At 27.8% G+C, this 26,676-nt stretch overlaps 1 protein-coding gene across 1 annotated transcript; it reads left to right on the top strand.

The window, feature by feature from the left end:
- The first annotated feature begins 114 nt into the window (after positions 1 to 114).
- Positions 115 to 23,625, top strand: LOC115714693 (beta-amyrin synthase-like). The gene is made up of 14 exons (XM_061113377.1): positions 115 to 471; positions 7,642 to 7,827; positions 19,486 to 19,575; positions 19,707 to 19,904; positions 20,019 to 20,103; positions 20,192 to 20,358; positions 20,471 to 20,662; positions 20,770 to 20,883; positions 21,026 to 21,268; positions 22,142 to 22,240; positions 22,404 to 22,460; positions 22,551 to 22,741; positions 22,856 to 23,033; positions 23,161 to 23,625. Exons 1-14 carry the CDS (start codon positions 271 to 273, stop codon positions 23,431 to 23,433), a joined length of 2,274 nt encoding a protein of 757 aa, XP_060969360.1. The 5' UTR covers positions 115 to 270; the 3' UTR covers positions 23,434 to 23,625.
- Positions 23,626 to 26,676: the final 3,051 nt, after the last annotated feature.

Here is a 26,676-nt window from a genome sequence, read left to right as displayed (position 1 = left end):
TCTAAATTTACTAAATAAATGAGTTATATTAAGTGAGTGATTGGTCTGAAAAAAAAAATGGTGAGAGATTGAATCCATGGCCCCATATATATATATATATATATATATATATATATATATAACTTGTAATAAGAGCTTTCGGTGATCTCGAAATTAGCTTAACTTCTAATATTTAAGCACAGCAACCATCTAGAATATTATAGATTCAATAGGGATTGTTGAAGAGAAGAAGATCGGTAGACCAGATATATATATATATAGAATAATATAATGTGGAGGCTGAAGATAGCTGATGGGGGAAAAGACCCTTGTATATTCAGCACAAACAATTTTGTGGGAAGGCAGACATGGGAATTTGACCCCAACGCCGGCACAGCGGAGGACCGAGCCGCCGTGGAAGAGGCCCGCCGTAACTTCTTCAACAATCGCCGTAAGGTCAAGCCTAGCAGTGATCTTCTATGGCGTGCGCAGGTATATATAATATCAGATATATTTTAGTTACATCACAGGAACGGAGTTGAAATTTAAAAGGAAAATAAATAACAAAATAATTGATCCCATGTAGAGAGTCTTTACTAGGGACAACCACATAATTATTCTGTGTTTAGACACAATAAACTTGTCCTAAATCAGAGTATATTTTCACTTCTCTATATTAGTTTGTTGCTTTTTGTCACATAAACCTGAAATGGAGAAGTTAAACTTTTGAAATTCAGATTTAGAGAAAGAAAGCTTAAATTTTTCTTTAGTTTGCACTATCCTTCTCCAATACCAACTAGCATCAAGTGTAACTTCATAATCCCACCAACTCTCTTCTTTTAAGTAAACCGAGTTAATCCACTTAGCCCAAAAGTTATCCTTCTTCTTAGTGATAGCACAAACATGTTTATCTATATGGCACAAAGATTCCATAATGCAATATCTTTGAAACCAAGACCTCCCACGTTTTAATCACTACAAATTTCCTGTGAAGCCACATGACCATGGCCATTTATCAACTCACTGCCTTTTCAAAGACATGCACGATAAATTTGATTAATTTTTTGGATGATTAATTTTTTGGATGACAGCTTTGGGAAGAAAAACTGTTTGAGACCAATAGGAGTTTATTGACATGAGAATTGAATTTATCAAGATAATTCAACCTCCATAAGATAAATTCCTACTACTCTAAATATAAATTCAATTAACCATTTTATCCATCAGGCACTCACAATCTACCTTAGAGATTTTTTTGAGAAAATCTTCATACAGAAGTACTTAAAAGGCTGCAAGCTCTTTTGGAATATCTAGAAATAGCAACAATTCTATACAGAGAGTAAGTATCCATTCCTAACCCTTAAATAACTGATTTTCCAATACTAGCACAAAGCTTAGAGGAGTTGGAGAAGAGCTTGAAACTTCTAAGTTAAAGAGTATTCGAGATATAGTCTCCTTTGCAAAACATAAGCAGATCATCTGTAAAGCATAGATGAACAAGATTCAAACTTTTACATCTTGGATGATACTTAAAGTTCTCTTTTCCTGCAACTTTTTTCAAAATTCAGCCTAAATGATGACTAATAAAAATTAGATGGATGAAATCTAATTTAATAAAAAAAAACCAATTAATGCATTTGATGGTTAAAACTGATCCAATTTAATGCATCTGTTAGATCGGATTAGATTGATTGACTCAATTCGATTGGGTTAGATCGGTTGACAAAATACAACATTCAATAAATAATTGGATTGCATCAGTTGGGTCAAAATACATTAGATATGATCTAATGAAGGGATGGGCAACATCCAATCCAATACAATTGAACCGAACCAATCCCCAATCCAATCCAATTACAAAAAATTAAATATCCAGTTACAATTGGATTGGATTGGATGTTAAAAGTTAGATTCTAATTAGATGTGATCGGTTATTGGATGTCATTCTTAAAATTCTTTCAAAAATCGATCCAATATAATGACATTTATATATATTAAAAAAAATTATTTATATTTATTTAAGTATAATAAGAAATATACATTTTAATTATATTTTTAGTAGATATTTTTTTTTGGTGTTGAATTTGTAACATTTGATTGTTTTATATATTTGTTTTCATCATGTTATGTTTTATTTTATTACTTGATAATGTTGTTGTTTTACTTATTTGAAACTTTTAATTGTATTACACTTAATAATGATATTTTTATGGAGTATTAAACATAAATAAAGGGTGATATTTAGATTTTACGTTTTTTTTTTCATATTTTATATTAATATTAAAAATTAATTGTGTAACTGGATATCCAATTAAAAAACATATCCAATCAAATTAGTAATTGGATTGATTTGATTAGATTTTAAAGTCTAATTGGATCGGATTAGATGATAATTTTTCAAATCTAATTACTAATTTGATTGTATTGAATAATGAGAAAAATGTTAGTTTAGATCGGATGCTCAGCCCTAATCAAGTGAACATAAAAACAAACATAAAAATAATAAAAAAATTAAAGACTTTTTTATTTATACTTTTATAATTGACTTTTTATTTATTTATAAAATTAGAAACAAGATAATCTTAAAACAGCATAACCTCAAAATAGAAACAACTTTTATAAAATAGAAGTAGCATAATCTCGAAAATAGAAAGACTATAACCTCAAAATGAAAATAACTTTTATAAAAATAAAAAAAAAATCTAAAAAACCATAAAAATGAAAAAAAAAAAAAAAAAAAAAAAAAAAAAAAAAAACCAGAAATTACAATATACATAGCAATTCTTCAAAAAAATTAAACAATATAGCAACTCAAAAATTAATCATATACTAAAAAAATATGAAAACTATTTAAAAAAAATCTAACTTGCAACCCACTTAATCAATCCTATATATACACTAATATAAAGTAGCTTTTCAACAATAGAATTCCTAGACAATATTATTTTCAAAATAAAATTAATGGTTCGAAACGTTTACTTGACATTTTGACCACTACCAAAAAATTTCCGACCACTACCGTGATTTTTCTGACCACATACTCTTAAAAAAACTACAAACACAATGCAAACTAAAAAAGACATATTAAAGTGATCTATATCTCAATTCAAGCTTAAAGACCCAAAAAAACCACCCTCAAACGTCGTAGTCGGTGAGGCCCAATACCCACAAAATCCTAGAGTAAAAATAGTTCGTTTACTCTCAAAACATAAAATAAATCATTTTTTATAGTATATTTGTATTTTTTTTAGATAAAAAGTATATATTAATGAAAAAAAAATATACTGGTGTAAGGAGGAAATGGTTGTGAGATAATTCAATGGTTAGGAGAACTTCGATTGAGAAATTTGATAACAAGAGAGAGAAAGCAAAATGTTTATTCATTTTTCTTTTTTTAAAAAAAGAAATAGACCCTTGGTTAATTATTTAGAATTGGTAAGAGCAAGTCCAAGGAGATAGCAATTGTGTCACCATTTTAAAGTTTCACCATTTTAGAGTTTTGTCTAAAGTGCACGTCTACCGTAAATCACTGCATTTTTTTTTAATTTAATTAATATTTATATATAGTTATATTATTATAATTATAAAATTAAGAATTATTTTTTGGAAAATTTTATAATACACATTTTTAAAAGTGATGTACGAATCTACTCCTATTTGTTTCGATATTTGATAAATTTTTTTAGTCTATTTTTTATATAGTAGTGTATATTATAGGTATTTAAGATATTTTACAAAATTTTGAAAAAATTAGAAAAATTGAATACGCCGAAAACTGCACTTCCTTAAAAGTGGCGCACTGATATACTCCTACCTGTTTCGACATTCGAGAGATTTATTTAGTCTTTTTTTATGGTCGTGTACATTATAGTTATTTAAGACATCTTGCAAAATTTCAAAAAATTTAGAAAAATTTAACACGCCGAAAATAAAATTCAAACTTTCTGTCGTGTGACTCTTTTAAATATAACAATTGTGACAATTTTTGTTAATTAATATGATATTAATTTTTTTCTATTTTATTAAAAATTAATATAATAATAAAGAATATTTTTTTTAGTGTAATTTTTTGTATTGTGGTTAGAGTACAAATATTTTTTGACACCAAATTTAATGATAGTGTAACACCAAATTTAGTGTATCCTTTGTAGATGCTCTAATAAGTATAACCAAAGACAGATTTTTCGCGTGTAGACCTTTGTTTTTTATTTTTTGTTTGGTTAATATTTTAATATTTTTTTATATATATTTTAATATCAGGGAAGATATAGGTAATTAACTTACACTTTTTCTAAGACTAAAAGCGATTAATGGAAATGTTTTACTTCCACTTTTTATTCTTTTTTCTCGTTACGGAGATTTAAAGGCTCACTACAAGAAATGAGACTTTTACTTGTGTTGGCAAAAGTTAAATATTATATTAGTAAAACAACATTTATTTTTGCCAGCGTATTTTTGTGCTGGCTAAGGGAGTTGACAAATCCATGTTGGTATTAGAACTTTTGTCAGCACAAAATAAAAAGGCGCGTGCAAGAATAATGCGTTGGCAAAAGTCTAACTTTTTCCAGCATCTTAACAAGCTGGGAAATGTCTTATTTTTACCAATGAAAATACGCGCTGGGAAAAGTCACTTTTGATAGATGGATATTTGACTTTTACCAGTGCAATAATAAACTGGTAAAATTTTGTAATTTATTTATTTTTATTTAATTTTAATTGTTATCAATTATTTTTAAATTAAAATATATAAAACTTAAAAAACATGAAAGCTTAAGTATAAATAATTAAGCTATAAAACATAAATTTTAATTATTCTAATTATACATTGTTCGCCTTTGTTTATTGAGAATATATTCCAATAAGAACCGAGCAAGAAAACCACAAACAAATTTGATGAAATTCCTCTTTAAAGTAGTAAGAAATGTTAATCTTAAAGAATGACACAGTACAAGGGGTAGTTGATTAAGAGCCTCTCCTTGAATTTTCCTTCTAATTTTCTGCCCAAAAACTCTATTGCCATGGCCTCACCTATTCATACAATCAACAAAATTTAACTAACATCAGCTAAATCATCAACCAAAACAGCCTCTTATAGACAGGCTGTATCAAAAATTTTACTGAAAAGGTCAAATAAAAACAATGTCAAATAGAACAGAGAAAAATTATCATGAAGTACTATACAAAGTCTCATTCTTTATCCGGCTAATAACACAAAGATCAATTCAGAAAACAAATATAGTGGCTCATGTATTAGCTAATTATGCTTTGAAAAACAAAATTATAGTCCTATATGTGGATTGGAATTTCTCCCTCTTGTGCTCGTAACACAATTGAGCGAGACTTGCATGCCATTTCCTTGTAATTGTTAAGTTGTTCAATGAATTTCTTTTCTCAAGTCTAAACATGAACGATGAACTGTCCTTTATTCATTTAACATGACTCTAAAACCAAAAAAGCTGGTCTTCATCGAATTGACTTAAAAAGTTAGGAGGACTTTAATTGTATTTCTTTTGGAGAAAAATGATGTTGGTTAATTTTCAAATTATTATTATTATTATTATTATTATTATTATTACATATGTTTTTCTTTGAATATGGATATATATTTGAAGGCCTTGTCGATAGTTCACTCGTTCGTATCTTATTAATTATCTTATCTTCATACTAATAACTTGTTGGTGATCCCATTCAAAATAAAAAAAAAAAAAACAAATAATAATAATAATAATTAAAAAATAACTTATTGGTGATCTTTTTAGCAAAAATAAAAAAACACTTGTTAATGATCACAGATGACAGTACCCATTCCATGTATCCAAAACAGACAATAACCCATACCCATATTATTTAGAATTTAGAATGTGTGCATTCCATAAATTTTCCTTTTATTTTAGGAACAAATTCTATGTTTGCATGATTGTTAAGACCATCTTCAATAATTATACTAATTTAAATCTACAAATTAATATAAAATTTGGTAACAATTATATTTTACTTAAAAAATCTCACATTTTATATTATTTAGATTAATAATTCAAAATAACTAATATAATTATATCATCGCTACTAATAAAAATTTAAAATTTTAAAATAACTTAATAAAATAAAATATTAATTAACTCAATTAAACATTACTCATTTAATTTTAAGAAAAAAAACCTTAAATAAATTCAAACTTAATGTTTATTAAATTATTATTTTACTTATTAATTATTTTTATTTATGGTACTCTTTTTAGTTTTATAACAATTTAGTATTATGTTATTTATATTTTATTTAATATTTATAATTTTGTTATTGTTATTTTGTACTTTCTAGTATGTTAGTGTTTTAAATTAACTATTATTTTTATGATAAATTTTAATTTAAGCACTAAAATGTAAGATTAATTATTAAAGTAAATTAAAATACACGCTAGAATGCAAAAAAAAAAAAATATATATATTTAACACCAAATTTGTAGACTCAAAATCTAATACTATTTTTTTTTTTTTTTGATCAAGACGAAAATTTTATTAATCAAACCAACTAAATACACCCTCAAGCCTCTTCAATAGAGAAGACCCAACCTCACAACTCAAAGATTAATTACATGTCAATCTCTTTAGTAAATTAAGCTCCACAACTTTGGAACCTTTTCTATTCTTAAGTAAATACAATTCATATTAAACATCTTTTTTAATTTTGTTAATTATACAAGTAATTGTATTAGAGAAATTCAAGAAAACACAATTATTTCTATTTCTTCATAAATGATAGACTGTAGTAGCCAATAATACCACTAAGATCCTTCCAACCAGGCTTGAATGATTAGTACCAAGCCAATTGTTCGTGCTATAGATAACTGACCACCTTTTAAAACCCAATCAATCGAAAACTCTTCCTAATAGTAAAGAATTTGGTGTATATTAATTTGGTGCATAATTTGATGTGCTATTAGAGTGAAATGTAAAAATTCCAAACTAATTTAGTGAAATGACAAATTATTAGAGATGGTCTATAATGAGATGAGTATAAATAGTAGTGGCTATGTAATCTTTGGCCACATTACACAGTAGCATGCATGGTTGGTGACATAGATATTTTAATTTTGATTTCACTTATTACACCATTTACATTTTTTTTTTTGGTAAATACTATTTTGGACTCTGTGTTTTGCAAAAGTTACTGATTGGACTCTGTATTTTGTTAAATGATAAAATGGACCCTGTATTTTCCAAAATAGTAAAAATAGGACCCTGAGCTTAATTTTTGACAACTTTTTTTTTTAATATAATCAACTTGAAAATAATTCCTAATACGAACAGATACATAAAATATAAACAATTTTGTGATAATACTTTTAGATCGGATTATAATTAAATTTTATTTTGATAAAAAAATCAATTCAGAGTTCTATATGTACCATTTTAAAAAATACAGGGTCCATTTTATCATTTAACAAAACAGAGGGTCCAATTAATAATTTTTGTAAAATACAGGGTCCAAAATAGTATTTACCTTTTTTTTCTTAAAGAAAAGTAATTTTGAAAGTTATCCTATAGGTTTTCTTCATAGTGATGATTCCTATATATCTAGTAGATATTCATCTAGCAAAAATTAACTAATTTATTTTAATTTTTTTTATATGACCATGTTGTTACTGTTTTACAAAACCTGTAGTTCTTGAAAGAAAAAGAGTTCAGACAAACAATCTGTGCCATTAAAATAGAAGATGGTGAAGATATCTCATATGAAAAGACCACAAAAACATTAAAGAGGTCAGTCCAATTTTTTTCAGCTTTACAAGCAAGTGATGGACATTGGCCCGCTGAAAATTCAGGCGCATTATTCTTCCTTCCACCTTTGGTAGGCCCATTTTTTTTTTTCTTACATTATTATTATCTTTTGTTAGTTTTCTAATTTATCTATTTATATAAAACTGAGACAATCAGACAATGATATGTTATTCTAAAATTATTCTAACCCATTAAATAATTATTTTAATATTTTTTTCAATAAATTATAGGAATTTTTCATTATACAATAAAAATTAATATATTACAGACAATATAAAAAAAAAAAAAACTTAATTATAAAAACTCATACACTTTAATAATATATATACTAATATTTGTATCATTCAATATAATATTTATTAAACTTACTATATATATATACATAATATTCAGATTAAGGAACATTAAGGTGTAGTCATTAACATTATATGACCTTTAATTTTATTATTTATGATTATTAAATTGATAGTTACTAATATATGTATGGTATAAGTACATGATGGAAAATTGAAATTTAAGGAAAAAATTAATTGTAATAATTTAATCAAAAGAATAAAATTATATAAATTTATTATACTAACAAAATATTTTATTTATAATAATATCATTACTAATGTTTAAATTATTATAATTTATGATTATAAATATAATAATGTAGTATGTTTATTACAGCAATGTTTTAAATTTTTTTTAGTAATAATATAACATGTTTATTTGAAAAAAAAAAATACTTTTACACAAGAAACATGCTAAATATTTTTTTTATTATAATATAAATCTTATAATTTATTTTAATGTGATTTATTATATATTTATATTTATTTATAGTGTATTTATACGATTTATTATATATATAAGTTGTTTTATAAAAAATAAATAAAATGTTTAAAGATTAAATTAAATAAATAATAGACAGTTTAATATAATAAATATATTATTTTTTTTTGTAATGTATAAATGTTTATTATCTATTATAATATAACTTATTATAAATATATGTTTATTTTAATAAAATATTTTATAAAAATAATAAACATTAATATATTAATAATTTATTTCCATGTTTATTTAAATTAACTAGAAAAAAAAGGTATGTTTTCACTAGTTATATATATTTTATATTTATAATTAATATCTATATTTTATTACCAATTTATATCTTTATTATTTAATAAATTACATGTTTATTAAAAAAATAAACAATTTCATAAAATTAATTAAATATTTAGAATAATTTTTTACAAAAATAAACATATTAAATATTTTTTATTAAAGAATAAATGTTTATTTTCTATTTTATTATGATTTATTATAAATTAAATATATATATAGTAAAATTATAAACTAATAATGTATAAAAAAATTGTTTGTAACTTTATTTAAAAAAAAAAAGAAATAAAAAATTGTTATAAAATAAAATAATATAAAGTAGATGAGAAGAAAGAAGAAGAAGATGAAGAGAGAAAGAGAAAGTGAATGAGAATTTCTGAGTTGTTTATTCCAATGGGATGAACCCCTATTTATACAAATACAAGAGTGAAATATTAAGGAACTAAGGAAAATGGAAACTAAGAAAAGAGGAATGTTGATTACAATTAATGGTAATAAATAAAAGATTTGGACATCCACATAATTATTAATATTTATAACACTCCCCCTTGGATGTCCATAATAACTGCCTTATTAAAAATCTTGCTGAAAACTTGATCAAAGGAAAAAGAGTATAGTGTAAACTAACTCCCCCTCATTTAAGCATTTGTGGAGATCTTCTAATCGACAAATTTCGATCTTATCTGCCGTCTTCTCAAATGTTGATGTTGATAATAACTTTGTGAATAAGTTTGTAAGATTGACACTCGATTGAATATGTTGAACACCAATATGCATTTTCTTGAAGCATATAAAGAAGAATTTGGTGAAATGTGTTCTAACTCTATCTCCTTCAATGTACCCTCCTTTTAGTTGAGCGATGCAACCAATATTATCTTCATAGAGAACTGTTTGTGTTGATACTTCTTTATAGAGTGCAATCCATATGTTTCCCGAATATGCTATGTCAATGATCTCACTCCCACACATTTTCTACTTGCTTCATAAAATGCAAGTATGTTAACATGATTTATAGCTGCCTCGTTAAAAACCTTCCCAGAAAAACCCAGTGGGACAAAATCTGAGCTAGGGAAAAAGAGTACAATGTATATTTCATATTCATAATTATTTGCAAGCTGCCTCGTTAAAAACCTTGCCAGGAAAACCCATTGGGACAAAACCTGAACTAAGGGAAAAAGAGTGCAACATGAATATGTCTCCCCCTCATGCACATATGATCCATAATTCTTTTGGTGATAATAGATCTCATACGATTATTGTTATTACTTTTAAAATATCACCATATATATCTTTGATCATATATTTTCTACAACTCTTTCAGAGTATCTATGGACTTCTAAATTATAGATGAGGGGTTCGTGGAACATTAGTCTTTATCCAACTAATTGTATCATTCATGTGTGTACACAACTTTGTTCATACTAAAATTTAACATTTCAAGTAGATATGAACATAACACATTAATGATAATATAAATTTTTATTTGTGACAATGATGGTACTCCAAGACCATATATTTGTCCTATCTTGTTGTATGATCTTAATTTTCATATCAAATGATCATATATCTATAATTCTTAATACATATGAAGTACTTCAGGACTTCAATACTAATGAACAAACTTTATACATTAATATTTCTCGAAATACAAAAGAAATAAAAGTTTGTTCTTCAATTAATCAAAAACTCTTCAAGAGTCTATCACAACGTATAATTTACGTATTTATACTGCATAGACAACCATACGTATTTTTCAAACAATAATTTACTTACATGTCTTTATTTCATACAAAGATCTTTGTCATATAGTGCGCGCGACTTTGAATTTATATCACTTAAGACATGTATTAAATTCTTCTAGAATTTTTAGATAAGGCTTATTTCAAATTCTCACTATATTAGGAGCTCCAAATAAATAATCTTTTGTTGCAACATTTATGTGACGCTTATAAATCCTCATAAAATATATTCCATGCTATAATCAAATCATGATTATATTTTCTCAATATTTAAGCCTTACTTCAATCAATCTCATGTCTATGCAAACTTTGTACAACAATTCATTATGTACAAATACATATATGCAAATTTCTCATTAGAAATATTTATTTGCACACCCTACAGGTCTTACTTCACTTTATGTGAGTAAACTTGCCTGGACTGCGTCATAATATTTTGGCCAAAAACAAAATATATGTCGATAATTCTCGAGAAATCTAATACCATGATCCTTGCTATCTCATGTTAGTTTATTGCATATGCAAACATTCAACATCTATTGTCGACAAAAATTTCATTATATGATAATTTCCTCCCATATTGACATAACTTATAGAGATCTCTTTAATTTATAGGTACCTATATAGAATCACTTCAGGGATTCAATTATGATCAAATGTGTTATGTCTAACTTCTCTTGGGAGTCTCTTCAAGTACCATTTTCATCACGGTTATCATTTTAATACTTTATAACATTAAGGTATCTCCATGAGTACCTCTAGATTTAACAACTTCAGGGCAAATCAAATGAACATTTATTAATAATTTTTACATTGTTCATTTACGCTTCAGGCGTTTTCAACTCATTCTATCTCAACTTTGAATAGTATACTGCATACAGTTGGAGTTGGTATATATCATTTTGAACTATATTGTTCTTATATACTTTGTGCAAGGATCATTTTTCAAAAATTATCATCGATCCCAACTGCTTCTCTCCCCCTGATCGAGAGAATTTTTAAAAATTGTGATATCTAATAATATTAATACACCTGTAGGAATTTCAATATATCACAATGAATCAATATTTATTTAAACTCATATATACTATATGACATTGAACTTCAGGTTCAATAAACTTCAGTTTCAAGTTCAATCCTTATGAACTTAATTCATTTCTAAGAATGAGTCATACGTGTATAATTAGAAATACATAAATTTACACATTTTGTAAATGCATGATTATATAATCTTATCACATCGATAAGAAACTATGCAATAAAAATATAACAATGGCTCAAGATTGTTAAAGAAATATAATTTAAATATTTTCTATGTGCAAATATATGCACATTGTTCTTTTGAGCTTTATAAATTAACAATGAGAAGATTCTTCTGGTTCTTCAACAAAATTTAGTCAAATCATTTGATAATTTATTGCATATGATTGATCATGTCAAAATAATTCAATTCATGAACTTCAAGTTCACTATAATTTGTATTTCAATGAAACTTTCAAAAGGTAATGTAAATTCATTACAACATAATCATTACAAGTTTCATTTTTATATACACGAATAATATAATTATATTATTCTCCAAAACATATACACTCTTTAGGAGTCACTATTATGTTTATCAAACTTTATATTTCGTCAGGAATCACTATCATCAATTCAATGATGTGTATAATTTAAAAGATACATGACAACTTCATCATGTTATTGTAATGGTCAAATAGATATAACCATAATATATCATTCATTTTTCCTGGTATCTTTTTAACAAGTCGTCTAATTTATTAATAGACTATTCATCAGTCTAATTATCATGACTTGATATATTATATATTTAAATGTACAATAAGTACATATAATAAGTTATTTATTATCACTTTCATAACTAGATAAAAGTTATACATCTAGGTACATACAAAGATATTTTACTACTCAAAGTAGCAATTGTATGTAAGACTTCTTCAGGAAGCTTTTCAAATAATCATTTTGTGATTCTTTATCACTTTGATTATATTGGATCACTAACAAATATTAGTAAATTATATATCCACTTTTGGGAATATGCAAATTGAATTATATAATAACTATATATTTACATATCCAGTACCAACAATAGTTTGAAACTATTAATTTCAAGAAATAATAAAATATGTATATATTAATTTACTTCTGGCATTGCCAATATATGTGAAATCTATATTCTTTGAAATAGAATTTCATGTCTATTCATTCTCTTCAGGGAATGATATTTAAATATTCTAAATGTACAATAAATTTGTACAATTCACTTCTATTCAATAATCAAATATACTTTTATCTTGATTATAAGTGTGTCCGTACTACAGGTACGCGACTACTATTATTCAATTCCACACATGATATATAGATTTTATACACTTTGATTGTGTATGGTATCTCATCTTGTGGTTGTTTCCACTTTCTTTTGGAAATATTTGAGTAAATAATGCCATCGATCGTTTAAAATCATTACATTCACTTCGGGGAATGACGTTGAACAAGTAGAACATTATTATAAATTTCTTAAAAATTTATTACTTGTTCATATATAAAAAGAAATTACTTAGCAATTTCTTTAACAATATTTCAAAGAATATATGAATACAATTTTTGCATAATCTCCAAGATGTATGAAAAATTTGATCTTTAATATCTGTCACATGCAATAATTTCCAACATTGCAAGTAATAACAATGTATAGTAACATGACTAATACAAACAATCTTTAAAAGTAGTTGAATTCAATTCGTATCATTCTCTGCAGGGAATGATGAACAATAAATACATGTCTCATGTATTTAAATAACATTAGTCATGCTCATTGTTATTCTTATACTTTGATGTTTCAATGCAATTTTCTTAACATTCTTTTTAGGTATTCAAAACTTACTATAAAATTGCATCAATAATAATCATTTTTAATGATTCTTTAGTTGTATTCACATAAATACAATCATTTTTTATTTTGACAAATATAAAACATTTACTTCAGGAAATGTTTGTCAAAATAATCTATATCGATATTAGATTACTTTTCATTGTCCTCAAAGAATACAAGAACATATATATAAATATGTATTCATCTCTTTCATTATATATCCATCAACTATATAATGAATATTACGTTTGCATAATCTTCAGGATATATGCAAGATTTTATTGAGGACGCATAATCATCAGGATATATGCAATATTTTATCGAGGATGCATAATCTTCAGGATATATGCAATTTTTTATCGATGATGTATAATCTTCAGGATATATGCAATATTTTATCGATGATGCATAATCTTTAGGATATATGCAATATTTTATCGATGATACATAATCTTCTGGATATATGTATAATTTATATAGATTTTCTCTATCATATCATAGGCACACATATATTGTAAATATTATGAATGATAAGAACATAATATATATATATATGAAATCAATAATAAATATATAAAAACATATACATACATATATAATATATAGATATATAGATAAAAAGAAAAAGAAAACCAAATGATTCTTGAAATTGTTTAAGTCAGAGGAGTATATATATATATATAAATATATATTTAGTGTATTTTGACTTTGAAACAATTCAAGAACTTTAACAAGATACTTACATTGGGACTTGGGCAGACTCATGCTTGAAGCTTGGGCAGAGACTCGTGCTGATAACGTGTTATAAAATAAAATAATATAAAGTAGATGAGAAGAAAGAAGAAGAAGATGAAGAGAGAAAGAGAAAGTGAATGAGAATTTCTGAGTTGTTTATTCCAATGGGGTGAACCCCTATTTATACAAATACAAGAGTGAAATATTAAGGAACTAAGGAAAAGGGAAACTAAGAAAAGAGGAATGTTGATTACAATTAATGGTAATAAATAAAAGATTTGGACATACACATAATTATTAATATTTATAACAAAAATAAATATGTTATTTTTGTTTTCACAATAATATTAGGCTTAATATAATAAATTAGTAAAAAATTAATATTTAACAATAAATATCAAAATCAATCTATTAATAACATAATAAAATTATTATACTTATATCATTAAATATATGATACAATTATGAGAATATCATTAAATATAGGATACAATTAAGAGAACATAATTAATTAATAATAATGTTATTGTATTAAACTAGTATATATAAATTTGTTACCATATATATAATTTGTATATAAAAATAAAAATATATTTCTCATAGTTAAGAAAATGTATAATTTTTTATAAATAAGTTTTTTTTTATACATTTAATGTAATAAAGTTTAATAATATATATATTGTTGTAAATTTTCTTAAATTATAACAAAAAACTAATAAAATAATAAAAAACTCACTACCAAACTCTCCATTAAGCATTAATACAAAACCATATGTACGAATATATCACACATTCTTCTCAATAAAAAAACTAATAAGGAGTGTCTACAAATTTCATAAAAAGATTGTGTAGTTTCACCTCAAAAACAAACAAGAAAAGATCATAAACCAATTAAAGAAATATAAACATAAAATTCAGACAAATAAACAAATCACACCAAGCTATAACGAGCTTCGATCAAAATTGATGACAGTGGCAATTGTTTATTCCCCTAGGGGAACAACCTTAGGGCTTAAATCTTTATTGATAAAATTCTTAGAACTACAATAGTGTAGAAAACTAAATGAGGATTTTGCTAGGAAATCACAAAACAAGATCGAATTGTCTAGTTTAATGGTCTATATAATTTATCTATAGAGAATTTTATGATTAGTGATCAAAGAGATCAACTAGTACAATATATATAGACTTTGTCCAAGATATTTGGACATGCCAACTGTCATAACCAAATTCCTTTAGCAGTCTAAGATCAAGCTAGGCTAGCTCACTAGCTGAAAAGAATAAAACTGCTTTTAACTACTTTTAACTAACACCACAAATCTACCTTTAGTACAAGTTAGTGAGTCCAAAACTAGTTTAATGATTGTTCCATTGAGTCCCTAAGGGCGCTGCTGTTACAAATGCTTAGCAATCTCAGGCAATGCCTAAGCTTGCTAATGAGAACTCCTTTTAGTGAACATGTCTGTAAGGTTGTCTTTAGTGTTCACTTTGCTTATTTGAACCTCATTTCTGCCAATGATGTCTCAGATGAAATGTATCTTGAGGTCAATGTGTTTTGACCTCTCATGAAACATGGGGTATTTCATTAAGTGCAAAATACACTGTGATATTGTCCGAGTTGAAGCAAACATCTTTAGTTAAACCTTTCACACGTATGGTATCTTTAATGGCTTTAGTGGCTGCCATATATATACTCTCGTTGATCATAGGGCTACTACCTTTTGTATAGTAATTTTCAACTAATGCATCCACCTTTGTTAAAACATAAGTGTATATGCATCCAGAGTAGCACTGTCTATGTTATGGATTTTCTAACACGCAAGTATATATATCGTTTACAAGTAATAGACTCTCAAAAGTGAGGTAAATCCCACAAGGACTGTAGTTAATTACCAAACAATTAAATTTCCAATTCTATTTGGTGATAATAAAAATAAGAAAAGATGTTTTAATTCTACTAAAGAGAAAATAAATAATTAAGGTGAAATTAATAATGATTAAAGTTTAGGGGTAATTAATTTCAATTGAATCTATTTTACCTGGTTTAATATAATTCAATTTTTAAAATCCAATTTTCATGTAATAGCGAATTTACTAAAGAAACTTATATTCGGGCTAGAACATATAAATCTCAAACTATATGAAATTTTTTTTACTCTCATGACAAATTTAAATAAATAGGAGGCATTAAGCATAAAAATCTTAAATGCTACACAAACCATATAGATGCTCTCGTTCTATATTGAAATTTGTGTGTATGTTCACAATATTTTTCCTTAGAGAGTGAATGTATCATAGTGGAAAATTTACTTGAAGCTTCATACTTGATTTTCAATCATAAACGAAATGTGTTGAGCATCCAAAACTTAGAAATTTTCACCACTTATATCCTAGAACTCCAAATTCCATGATAATTCATCATATTCATCTCATTTAACACTTTTTTTCTCATTTTTAATTCACATTATGAATTTTACCATTTAAACCTGAAACAAATAGAAAACAAGCGTAATTTTATACAAAATGAATATAATCAATTGAAACACACTTCTAAAATACTTTATAAAATGTACCTAAAACTAGCCTATCAGTATACATACCATGTAACATCTTCCTTTGACTTTTTGTAAGCATAATAGGCTAAACCAGTGTTTAAGATCCCTTAAACATACCTCATTATCAACTTTTGAGCTTCCTAGTGTTGTTCTCCAAGATCATAAATGAACCTGCTAGTAATGCTCATGCCATGAACTAGTGTTGGCCTTGTGCAGACCATGGCATACAGTAAACTGCCAATAGCACTTGCATATGGGACATTGTCCATATTCTTTCTCTCTTCTTCAGTTTATGGAGCTTGGTCTTCTAAGAGTTTGAAATGAGCAGCAAAGGGAATGGTGACAGGTTTTGCACTTCTCATGTTGAATTTGATCAATACATTTTCAAGGTAAGTTTTATGAGATATGCAAATCTTTTCAGGTCTCTTCCCTGAGATTTCTATACCAAATATCTTCTTAGCATCTTCCAGATCTTTCATCTAAAATTCATTGCTTAAAAGACCCTTTATCACTCCTATTTCTGCCATGCTTTTCCCAATCAGAAGTATGTCATCCACATACAATAGAAGATATACTTTGCAATTAGAGTAGACACGGGGGTTCAAATATAATCTTGTCGAATTTGATTCTTGCCATAAATTCATCAAAACGAATGTTCCATTATCTTGGAGCCTGTTTTAGGCCATATAGTGATTTTTACAGTAAGCATACCTCTTTTGCATCTCCACTTTCAATATCTTTAGGTTGTCTCATGTAAATTTTTTCTTCTAGCTTGCCATGTAGGAATTTTGTTCTTACATCCATCTGTTGGATTTCATAGTCACAACTTGTAGCCTTGGCTATAATAGCTCTTATGGAAGCTTGTTTGACCACAGGTGAGAAAATATCATTGTAGTTTACTCCCTCTCTCTAAGTAAACCCATTTGCAACTAACATTTCCTTGAATCTTTTATCTTCAATCCTTAGAATTCAATCCTTCACTTTCATTATCAATTTGCAGCCTACAAGTTTCTATCTTGGTGGCTTCTTTACAATGATCTAGGTTTTGTTCTTGATTAGCGATGCTATTTCCTCTTGAATTGCAAGAAGCCACTTTGCACCATCTCTACTATTTATATCATATTTGTGAGATGTTGGTTCTACAATGTCAATCACATCTACCACAGATAATGCAAGACTAGTGAAGCCAATTAGCTCAGCAAACCCTAATCTATCAGGAGGGTGAATCTCTCTTCTTTCCCTGTCTTTGGCTAGTTGATATGTCTCAAGTCCACCCTAAGATGTAGAAGATTCAGTGGATATAGATTCATCTGTTCTCATCTCATAATCAACTCTGCCATTGTCAAGTTAAACTTGAAGCCTTATGTTGTTGTCCTCAGCTTGAGTATCAATTTTCTTCTGCATTTTCATAGGCATTTCCTTTTCATTGAAGATGATATCTCTATTGATGATGCACTTCTTAAAGCCTAATTCTAGACACCAGAGCTTATAGGCTTTCACTCCATCTGAATAGCCAAGAAATAAACATTTTATGGCTTTAGGTTGTAGCTTGTCCTGCTTATGTTCACATAGGGAGAACAAAATGGGGATAACAGATCATTGTGTGCTTTGTTCCCAGCATAAAGAGACAACTTCTCATCTATTTTTTGAATGTCCTGTTGCAGCATCATGTCTTCAGGATGTCAAGACCTGGTTACAATAGTATGCAGCAGCTATTACATTGCCAAGTCTTACTAAGTGGATTGGTAGGTCCAAACTTAGCAAATTCAAAAAGTAGGTATATGCAACTGCTCTCTCATGTCAAGTATATGCTTTATGGAGAGCTCAAAATGCCAGCATTTGGGAAAATTCAAAACTCGATTTAGAAGTATTAATCAGTGAATTAAAGAAGAATGTTACACAAAGAGTTAGCATATGTTGGCCTAAGAAAGTTAAGGCAGCTGACAGTAGGTGGTTTCAAAGTTTGTAATTAGACATTTGATTTGTATGTAAGAGGTTTGGGTGGGTAATGTATATACCATAGATTCACTTCCATACTTCAGTATTGGCCCATTTTGGGTGCTATTAGATTCTAAAAATCAATTTTGAGCAATACAAACTTTTCCTGATTCATAAAAAAAAAAATGTTCCACGTATACGAGACTGTATACATAAGCAGTCCATAATGACAATTAACTAGATGACACCTTAAATTTGTTAACAATATAGTAGTTTGGAAGGTTTTACTGCTAAAATTTGAGCTTGAAAAGTTAAGTGCAAGTGAAACGATAGTTTGGATGGTTTAACTGCCAAAAACTCTATTATTTTTAATTTTGATGATTTTGAATATGTAACTATCATAGTAATTTTTCTCCACCCTATACTTATTTAATAAGATACCATCAACTATAGGTTATATTATCATTCTTATTGATAATATATATTTTGATATAAAATATACTTGATAAGATTACTAAGATATTAAGTACTGCAATTTATTTTTTAGTTGATAATATATATTTTAGTAATTTAAAACCTATCTTGTATCATAATTTTAAATTAATCCTATTTTAATATTTTATATATTGTTATATTCAATTTAGAATTTTTTTTTTATATACATATATCTTCTAGCAAATATTTAATTATTTTTATCTTCTCAATAAAATTTGTCACAAGTAAACATAATTATCAATTTTTGTCATTTATGCATGTAGGTCATGTGCTTGTACATTACAGGTCACCTTAACACCATATTCACAGTTGAATATCGTAAAGAAATTCTTCGCTATATATACTATCATCAGGTATATTATCCTTTTATAATTTAATATTTATTTTTTTTAATGGTAAAGAAATAATTGTTTTTGAATCAATTAATATTATTGTACCATTATGCTCATATATAGTATACTATATATTGAAATTTATTGTTTAGAACAAAGATGGTGGATGGGGATTGCACATTGAAGGTCATAGTACTATGTTTAGTACAAGCCTCAACTATATTTGCATGCGAATATTAGGAGAAGGGCCAAACGGTGGTGAAGACAATTCATGTGAAAGAGCAAGACAATGGATCCTGGACCATGGTGGTATAACATACATACTCTCTTGGGGAAAGACGTGGCTTTCAGTATGAATCCACCATTATAATGCGAGCTTACAAATTTATATTTAGTAAATACACAATAATTTATAATTTTTTTTTTGCATTATATCTCATATTATATTTTTGGATTAATGCTAGATACTTGGTCTTTTGGACTGGGCTGGAAGCAACCCCATGCCCCCTGAGTTTTGGATGTTGCCCTCCTTTCTTCCTATGTACCCAGGTTTTGAAAATTTTGTATTTTATAGTGTGGAGAAATTATATACGTAAAGAAAGATGTATAAGATAATTTTTTTCTCCCTTTTATGTAGCAAACATGTGGTGCTATAGTCGATTGGTGTATTTACCCATGTCTTATCTATATGGAAAAAGATTTGTTGGTCCAATCACACCTCTCATTCTAAAGTTGAGAGAGGAACTTCATACTCAATCTTATAGTGAAATTAATTGGAAACAAGTGCGACATTTTTGTGCTAAGGTGAATTAAATATTGCATATTATCTATATTATTATAAAATTATATGTGTACATGTATATACATTATTTTAGTTAGCCATAAAAATTAATACATTTGTCCATGTTTGTTGTAGGAGGATTTGTATTATCCTCATCCGTGGTTACAAGATCTTCTTTGGGATAGTTTATATATATGCACTGAGCCTTTTCTTACTCGTTGGCCCTTAAAACAATTTTTGAGAGAGAGAGCCTTGAAAGTAACAATGGAGCATATTCATTATGAAGATGAGAACAGTCGATACATTACAATTGGATGTGTGGAAAAGGTGATTTGAAATAATAATAAAAAAATTAATCTAATATATAATTTTCATACAATGCAGGATACTTGTATTATTATATAATTGCTTAATAATTACATGTGGATGAAAAGGTGCTATGTATGCTTGCTTGTTGGGTTGAAGATCCAAATGGAAATTACTTTAAAAAACACCTTGCTAGAATTCCAGACTACTTATGGGTTGCTGAAGATGGAATGAAGATGCAGGTATGTCCCTCATTAATAATTTTTCACTTGTGATATTCCTTGCAAAATAGTTTTTTAACAAGACTAAAACATTTATTTTTTTGTTTCATTTAAAAAAGAAAAACATGCTACATCAAAATGACATTTCAAATAATTTTGATAGAGTTTTGGTAGCCAACAGTGGGATACTGGTTTTGCCATCCAAGCTTTACTTGCTTGTAATTTCACTGATGAAATTGGAGAAACTCTAGCAAGAGGCCACAGATTCATAAAAGAATCTCAAGTTAAAGACAATCCTTCTGGCGACTTCAAAAGCATGCATCGCCACATTTCAAAAGGATCTTGGACATTTTCTGATCAAGATCATGGATGGCAAGTTTCTGATTGCACTGCTGAAGGTTTAAAGGTATAATTTTAATTTTTATTTTTTTACTAAATATTTAGTGCAATGGATCCGGTCCGGGTCAAAGTCTAGGTCTCAAGTGAATGGTTAGGGGTCCGTGTCATGGGTCCTGGGTTTGGATCGAGGTCTGGGGTCAGGGGTTCGAGATCCATGTCCGGGTCTGGGATTAAGTTTGGGTTGGGGTTAGATTGGGGTCAGGATTGGGGTTTGAGTCTGAGGTCTAGATTCGGGTCAAGTCGGGTGGAAGTCACTAGGTGGGGTCAAGTTGGTTCGTGTTCGAATTTAGATCTGAAAGTATTGAAGTAATTTTTTTTTTCGAAAATAAATATTAAAACTTTAAAAACTGTTTTTATTTTGAGAAAACATTAACCAATCTTATGTTTTCAAAATATTAAAAATTATTTTTTGTTATCATTGTTGAAATACAATTTTGAAAACAAAAAACTAAAAAAATAATGCCAAACAAAAACTTAGGAAACGTATGGTTGAAGGTAATGAAATAGAATGGAATGGAAAAGAAACAATTTTTATTTCATTTCTTTTTTTGGCTGCAATTTAAAGTATTGGAATGTCATTCCAATGGAATACCCTTTCCACCATTTTGGTAGAATGACTATTCCATTTTAAAATGGAAGGAAAGACCATTCTAATGTAATATGAGAAAAAATTTAATAATTTTTTTATCGATTTTTTGTATGCATTTTAAATTTTATTCCATTCAATTCCTATTTCTATTCTCATTTCTATTCCTATGTTTTCATTCCTTCCAACCAAACATCACCATATTGTTTCGTAAATGATAGAGTTAAGAATGAAAATGGTACACAAAAGGAATATCACTAATTGACCCAATTTTGTACAATTATATATACACAGTGCTGCTTGCTGTTCTCAGTGATGCCACCAGAAATAGTTGGTGAAAAGATAGAGCTTGAAAACATTTATGAAGCTGTTAATGTTATACTCTCTTTGCAGGTAAAAATTTCTTTGCATACAAGAATAATTCCATCTTTATGACATTGTAAATTGTCATCCATACTTCTTAGAAAACGCATTTAGATATATACAATGATTATGCTCAACCAAAAATAAGAAAGAATTAATTGATCAATTCATCATATATAACATTAATTGGCAGAGTAAAAATGGTGGCATAACAGCTTGGGAGCCAGCAAAAGGACAAGCATGGTTGGAAGTAAGGAACATTTATAATAAATTAATTAATATATATGATGTTTTTACATATATATTTAATATTTGTTCTAATATAATTATTTTAATGCAGATATTTAATCCTACTGAATTTTTTGAGGACGCTGTGGTTGAGCATGAATATATAGAATGCACTGGATCAGCAATCCAAGCTCTAGTTTTGTTCAAGAAATTACATCCACAACATAGGCAAAAAGAAATTGAAATTTTCATAAAAAAGGCTTGTCAATTTATTGAAGACACAGAAATGGCTGACGGCTCATGGTAATTATACAACCTTCATGTATCATTCAATTATATATACATTTACTTTTTCATAAGAAAAATTAATGGTAACTACAGTTGACATATAAATGTATATAATATATATTTATATAGGTATGGAAATTGGGGAATTTGCTTCACATATGGTGCATGGTTTGCTCTGGGAGGATTGTGTGCTGCTGGCAAGAGTTATAGTAATAGTGAAACTATACGTAAAGGAGTTGAATTTTTACTTAAAATCCAAAAAGAGGATGGTGGTTGGGGTGAGAGCTATCTTTCATGCCCAAATAAGGTAATCTATTTGGCCCAAATTAATAAGTTAATCCATATATACTCATTTTTCTGTCTTGGTTGATTTAGACACTTAATAAATAACAAAGTAACTTTGTTTACTTTAAATGCTGATTATGTACGTATAGGCATATGTAGCTCTGGAAGGAAATAGATCAAATTTGGTGCATACTTCATGGGCCATGATGGGTTTAATTCATACTGGTCAACAAGAACGAGATCCAACTCCTCTTCACAAGGCAGCAAAATTAATAATCAATTCTCAATTGGAAAGTGGTGATTTTCCACAACAAGAAATAACTGGAGTCTTCAGTAAAAACTGTATGCTACATTATGCAACATATAGAAATATTTACCCATTATGGGCTCTAGCTGAATATCGTAGACAAGTTCCATTATAATTTATCTTTGTTATACCTAAATTAGTCTTCTTCTAAGAAAGAAAATATTATATACATTAATATATATAATAATTGGTGAGAATATTTATAGTGTTTCATTGAGGTACAATTTCTAAATAAAGTGTCAAATTTTATTGTAAATCTTTGTTACTAATTTTTTTGAGTTAGTTTGCCACATTTGATTAAATATTCAACCAAATTTAATATATATTTTCTTATTTTGTGTTATTTTAAACTAGGAACTAATTCGGGTTTTGTACGGTTTTTACAATAATTGTAATATTTTTAAGTTGTTAAATATTTGTACCAAATGAGTTATAATCTATATACAAACATACAAATATAAAGCAAAAACACAAAAGGAATTTAGGTGGCATCTTAGATTTTTTCATTGTATTTTCAAAAATTTTGTGAGATTTATTTTGTTTTAAAAAAAATTACTACATATACAAACTTAAAGTCCCACATGGTTTAGAAATCATTAAGGTGTGACTACTACAATAATGGGCTTTAGAGGCCCTTATTTTTGTTGGAAATTAAAATAAAGAACTACATAGGATTGTTAATCTGATGAAGAGTTGTAAACCCCTTATGACATTATTTTTTGGAAATAACTGACATCATAGAGTGTGCTCCTATGTCGTCGGTTATTTCTAAATAATCGATGCCATAAGGGATTTATAACCCTCCTCAGCCCTTCGTCTACTTCATTCGATCGGCCAACCAGAAACCTCCAAACTAGAGAAACCCCAAACCTTCTTCACCAACCAACTCGTTAATCACCCCCTATTTCACAATTTTTTCACCATTTTAACTCATTTTTTTGTTTAAAATCTTTTATTTTCCATAACCTCACATGTTTCCTTGTATTTAAGTGTAAATTGAGGGTAGAGGTAGTGATTGTGGTGGTTAAACCTTCGACCCCCAGTTTTATTGGAGAAAATATTGAATCTCGACGTCCATTAAGGTATAAATCTAATTTTTACTAATTTCAGTAATGTATATTGTTTTATTTTTGATTTTGTAAATTTTATGAGAGTTTTTCTATATTATTAAGATTGTGTTATTGTGGTTGTGTTGAGATTTTATGCCCTAAATAAAACTCATGTCAATATAATTTTATTTGCTATCAATAGATGATTAGAATAGTCATTTAAGTTTATATGTTATTTTCACGATTATGGTTTGATATACAATTTGTGATAAATCTAAAACATATAGTTATTCACAATTACAGTGATGTCATCACAGTGGAAAGTAATTATAGTTTTATACTTCAAAGTTTAGTCTCATGATTTATTAGTGCACTGGATTTACACTGACATGATAATCAGCGATAAAGTTTACTTATACTTGGACAAGTGGTATGTTCTTTCCAGGGTATTGGTAAAGTATACTAGCATCAAATGTATGGAGTATACATCATACTGAACCGATATTGATTTTGGATAAGATATCATAAACTTACTGTTATATCTTTCTAAGCCAATATAAATAAGTTTATCTTAGATCAATAGATCTTAATCCTGAGATGGTTAGGTTTTGGCTTAACTGTATTATTTTTGTTCTTTGACTTGTTTGTCAAAGTTGACCAAATAGATCGACTCAATACTTACATCTTGGGAACATGATAGTACAATTGAGTGGGTGCGCTAATCATATATATGAATCTATAATTTCTATAATGACATAAAAGTTAAATGATAATTTCCTTTGAGCTTGGCTTAACAGAGATAAATAGAAGACCTCTTATCTCAATAATTATATTAGTTTACTGAAATATCATTTACAGGAAGCTAAGTATTTTAAAGATAAAATACATTGAGGGGTAGAACAATAAATTTATTCCAATTTGATGTAAATCATTTATAGAGGATCTTTGATTATTTAGATTATAACAATGGATAATTAATAGCGTATTTATATTTGGAACATATAGAGTGTTCTATGTAATCAAGAGTGCAATTCCGAATCTATAGTGGAGTCAGGAAGAATTAATAAGTTAGGAAATTTACTTGGTAAATTTCAGAACTTATTAAGGCTCATGGTCTCCGCACTAGCTGAGATAATATTGGCTTGTAGACTCATTTAATTGGTTTTAATCAACCAATTAGAATTCTAAATTAGACTATGTCTTGTTTATGAATTTTCACTAAGTAATGTCTTAATTGAGAAGAAAAGAGGTTTTAGGGTTTATTTGTTAATTAAGAGACTTTATAAAGTCTAATTAATAAATAAGTTAAATGAAAATTTTATTTGATAGGTAATTATAATTATTAAATAAATAGATTTAACATTTATAGGATTGAAATTAAAATATGACATTTGTTGTTATAGTGAGATTTCTCTCACCTAGAAACTCGAGACCAGACTCCTATTTAAAGGACACGTGTATTCAGATTTCCAATGAAAGCTGAAATGTCCATGAGAGACTCCTCGATGTTTTAAACCTCGCCCGGGATAAAGCCAGCGAGACCTGAGTCGGATCGCATAACCGTAATTCGCATTATTCAGGGTAGACCCAACTCGCATGTGTCAGGACATATGCGAGTATCCCCTCTATACTTATGCGAAAACATAGAGACCAACTCTCTATGATGCGATATTGGTCCCAACGACCCAATAGCCCTGACAAGCCGATATAGATTCGCATGTCTAGGTTCTACCAGCTCGACATGCGATGTCTACAAGAGGCAATCACCTAAGGGTGCAGACGTTCCAAACGTACTGATGACTCTGCGAGCTCAACGACGGAACGTGAACAGTCAACTCGCAGATGTGGAAGACGCATACGTTGATGGACTTGATAACTGTCGTTCATTTATTAATGTTAACGTTGCTTGGGTTTAATTATTGAAATTCAATATGTAAATAATGGATCAACAATGAATGTGATCCTTGGGTAACCGATTGGACACCTGCTTTGTATATAAAGAGGTGATCCACCATGAAATGGCACCTACGAATCCCTTGCTACAGTGGACTAAGCAGATCATAATCTGACTGAATCACTATAATTCTCTGTCTTATTGTTATTTTCCAGCTTTCGTTGATTGTTTTCCCATTCCCAGTCGAGTACTCGCCATTCTAGGTTGAATACTCGCACTTGTCTTTTTACATACAATTCTCCTTGATATTAAATAAATAATATAATTGGTGTTGCGAAATTCACTCGACAACATTTGGCGCCATCTGTGGGAAAGACTAAGATTTCATTCATTTCAAAGAAAAATATCATCATGG

This window comes from Cannabis sativa, chromosome 4 (assembly GCF_029168945.1).
Source record: "Cannabis sativa cultivar Pink pepper isolate KNU-18-1 chromosome 4, ASM2916894v1, whole genome shotgun sequence".
Lineage (NCBI taxonomy): Eukaryota > Viridiplantae > Streptophyta > Magnoliopsida > Rosales > Cannabaceae > Cannabis > Cannabis sativa.
Note: the sequence above shows the minus strand (reverse complement) of the source record. Positions and strands in the feature narration are given on the sequence as shown.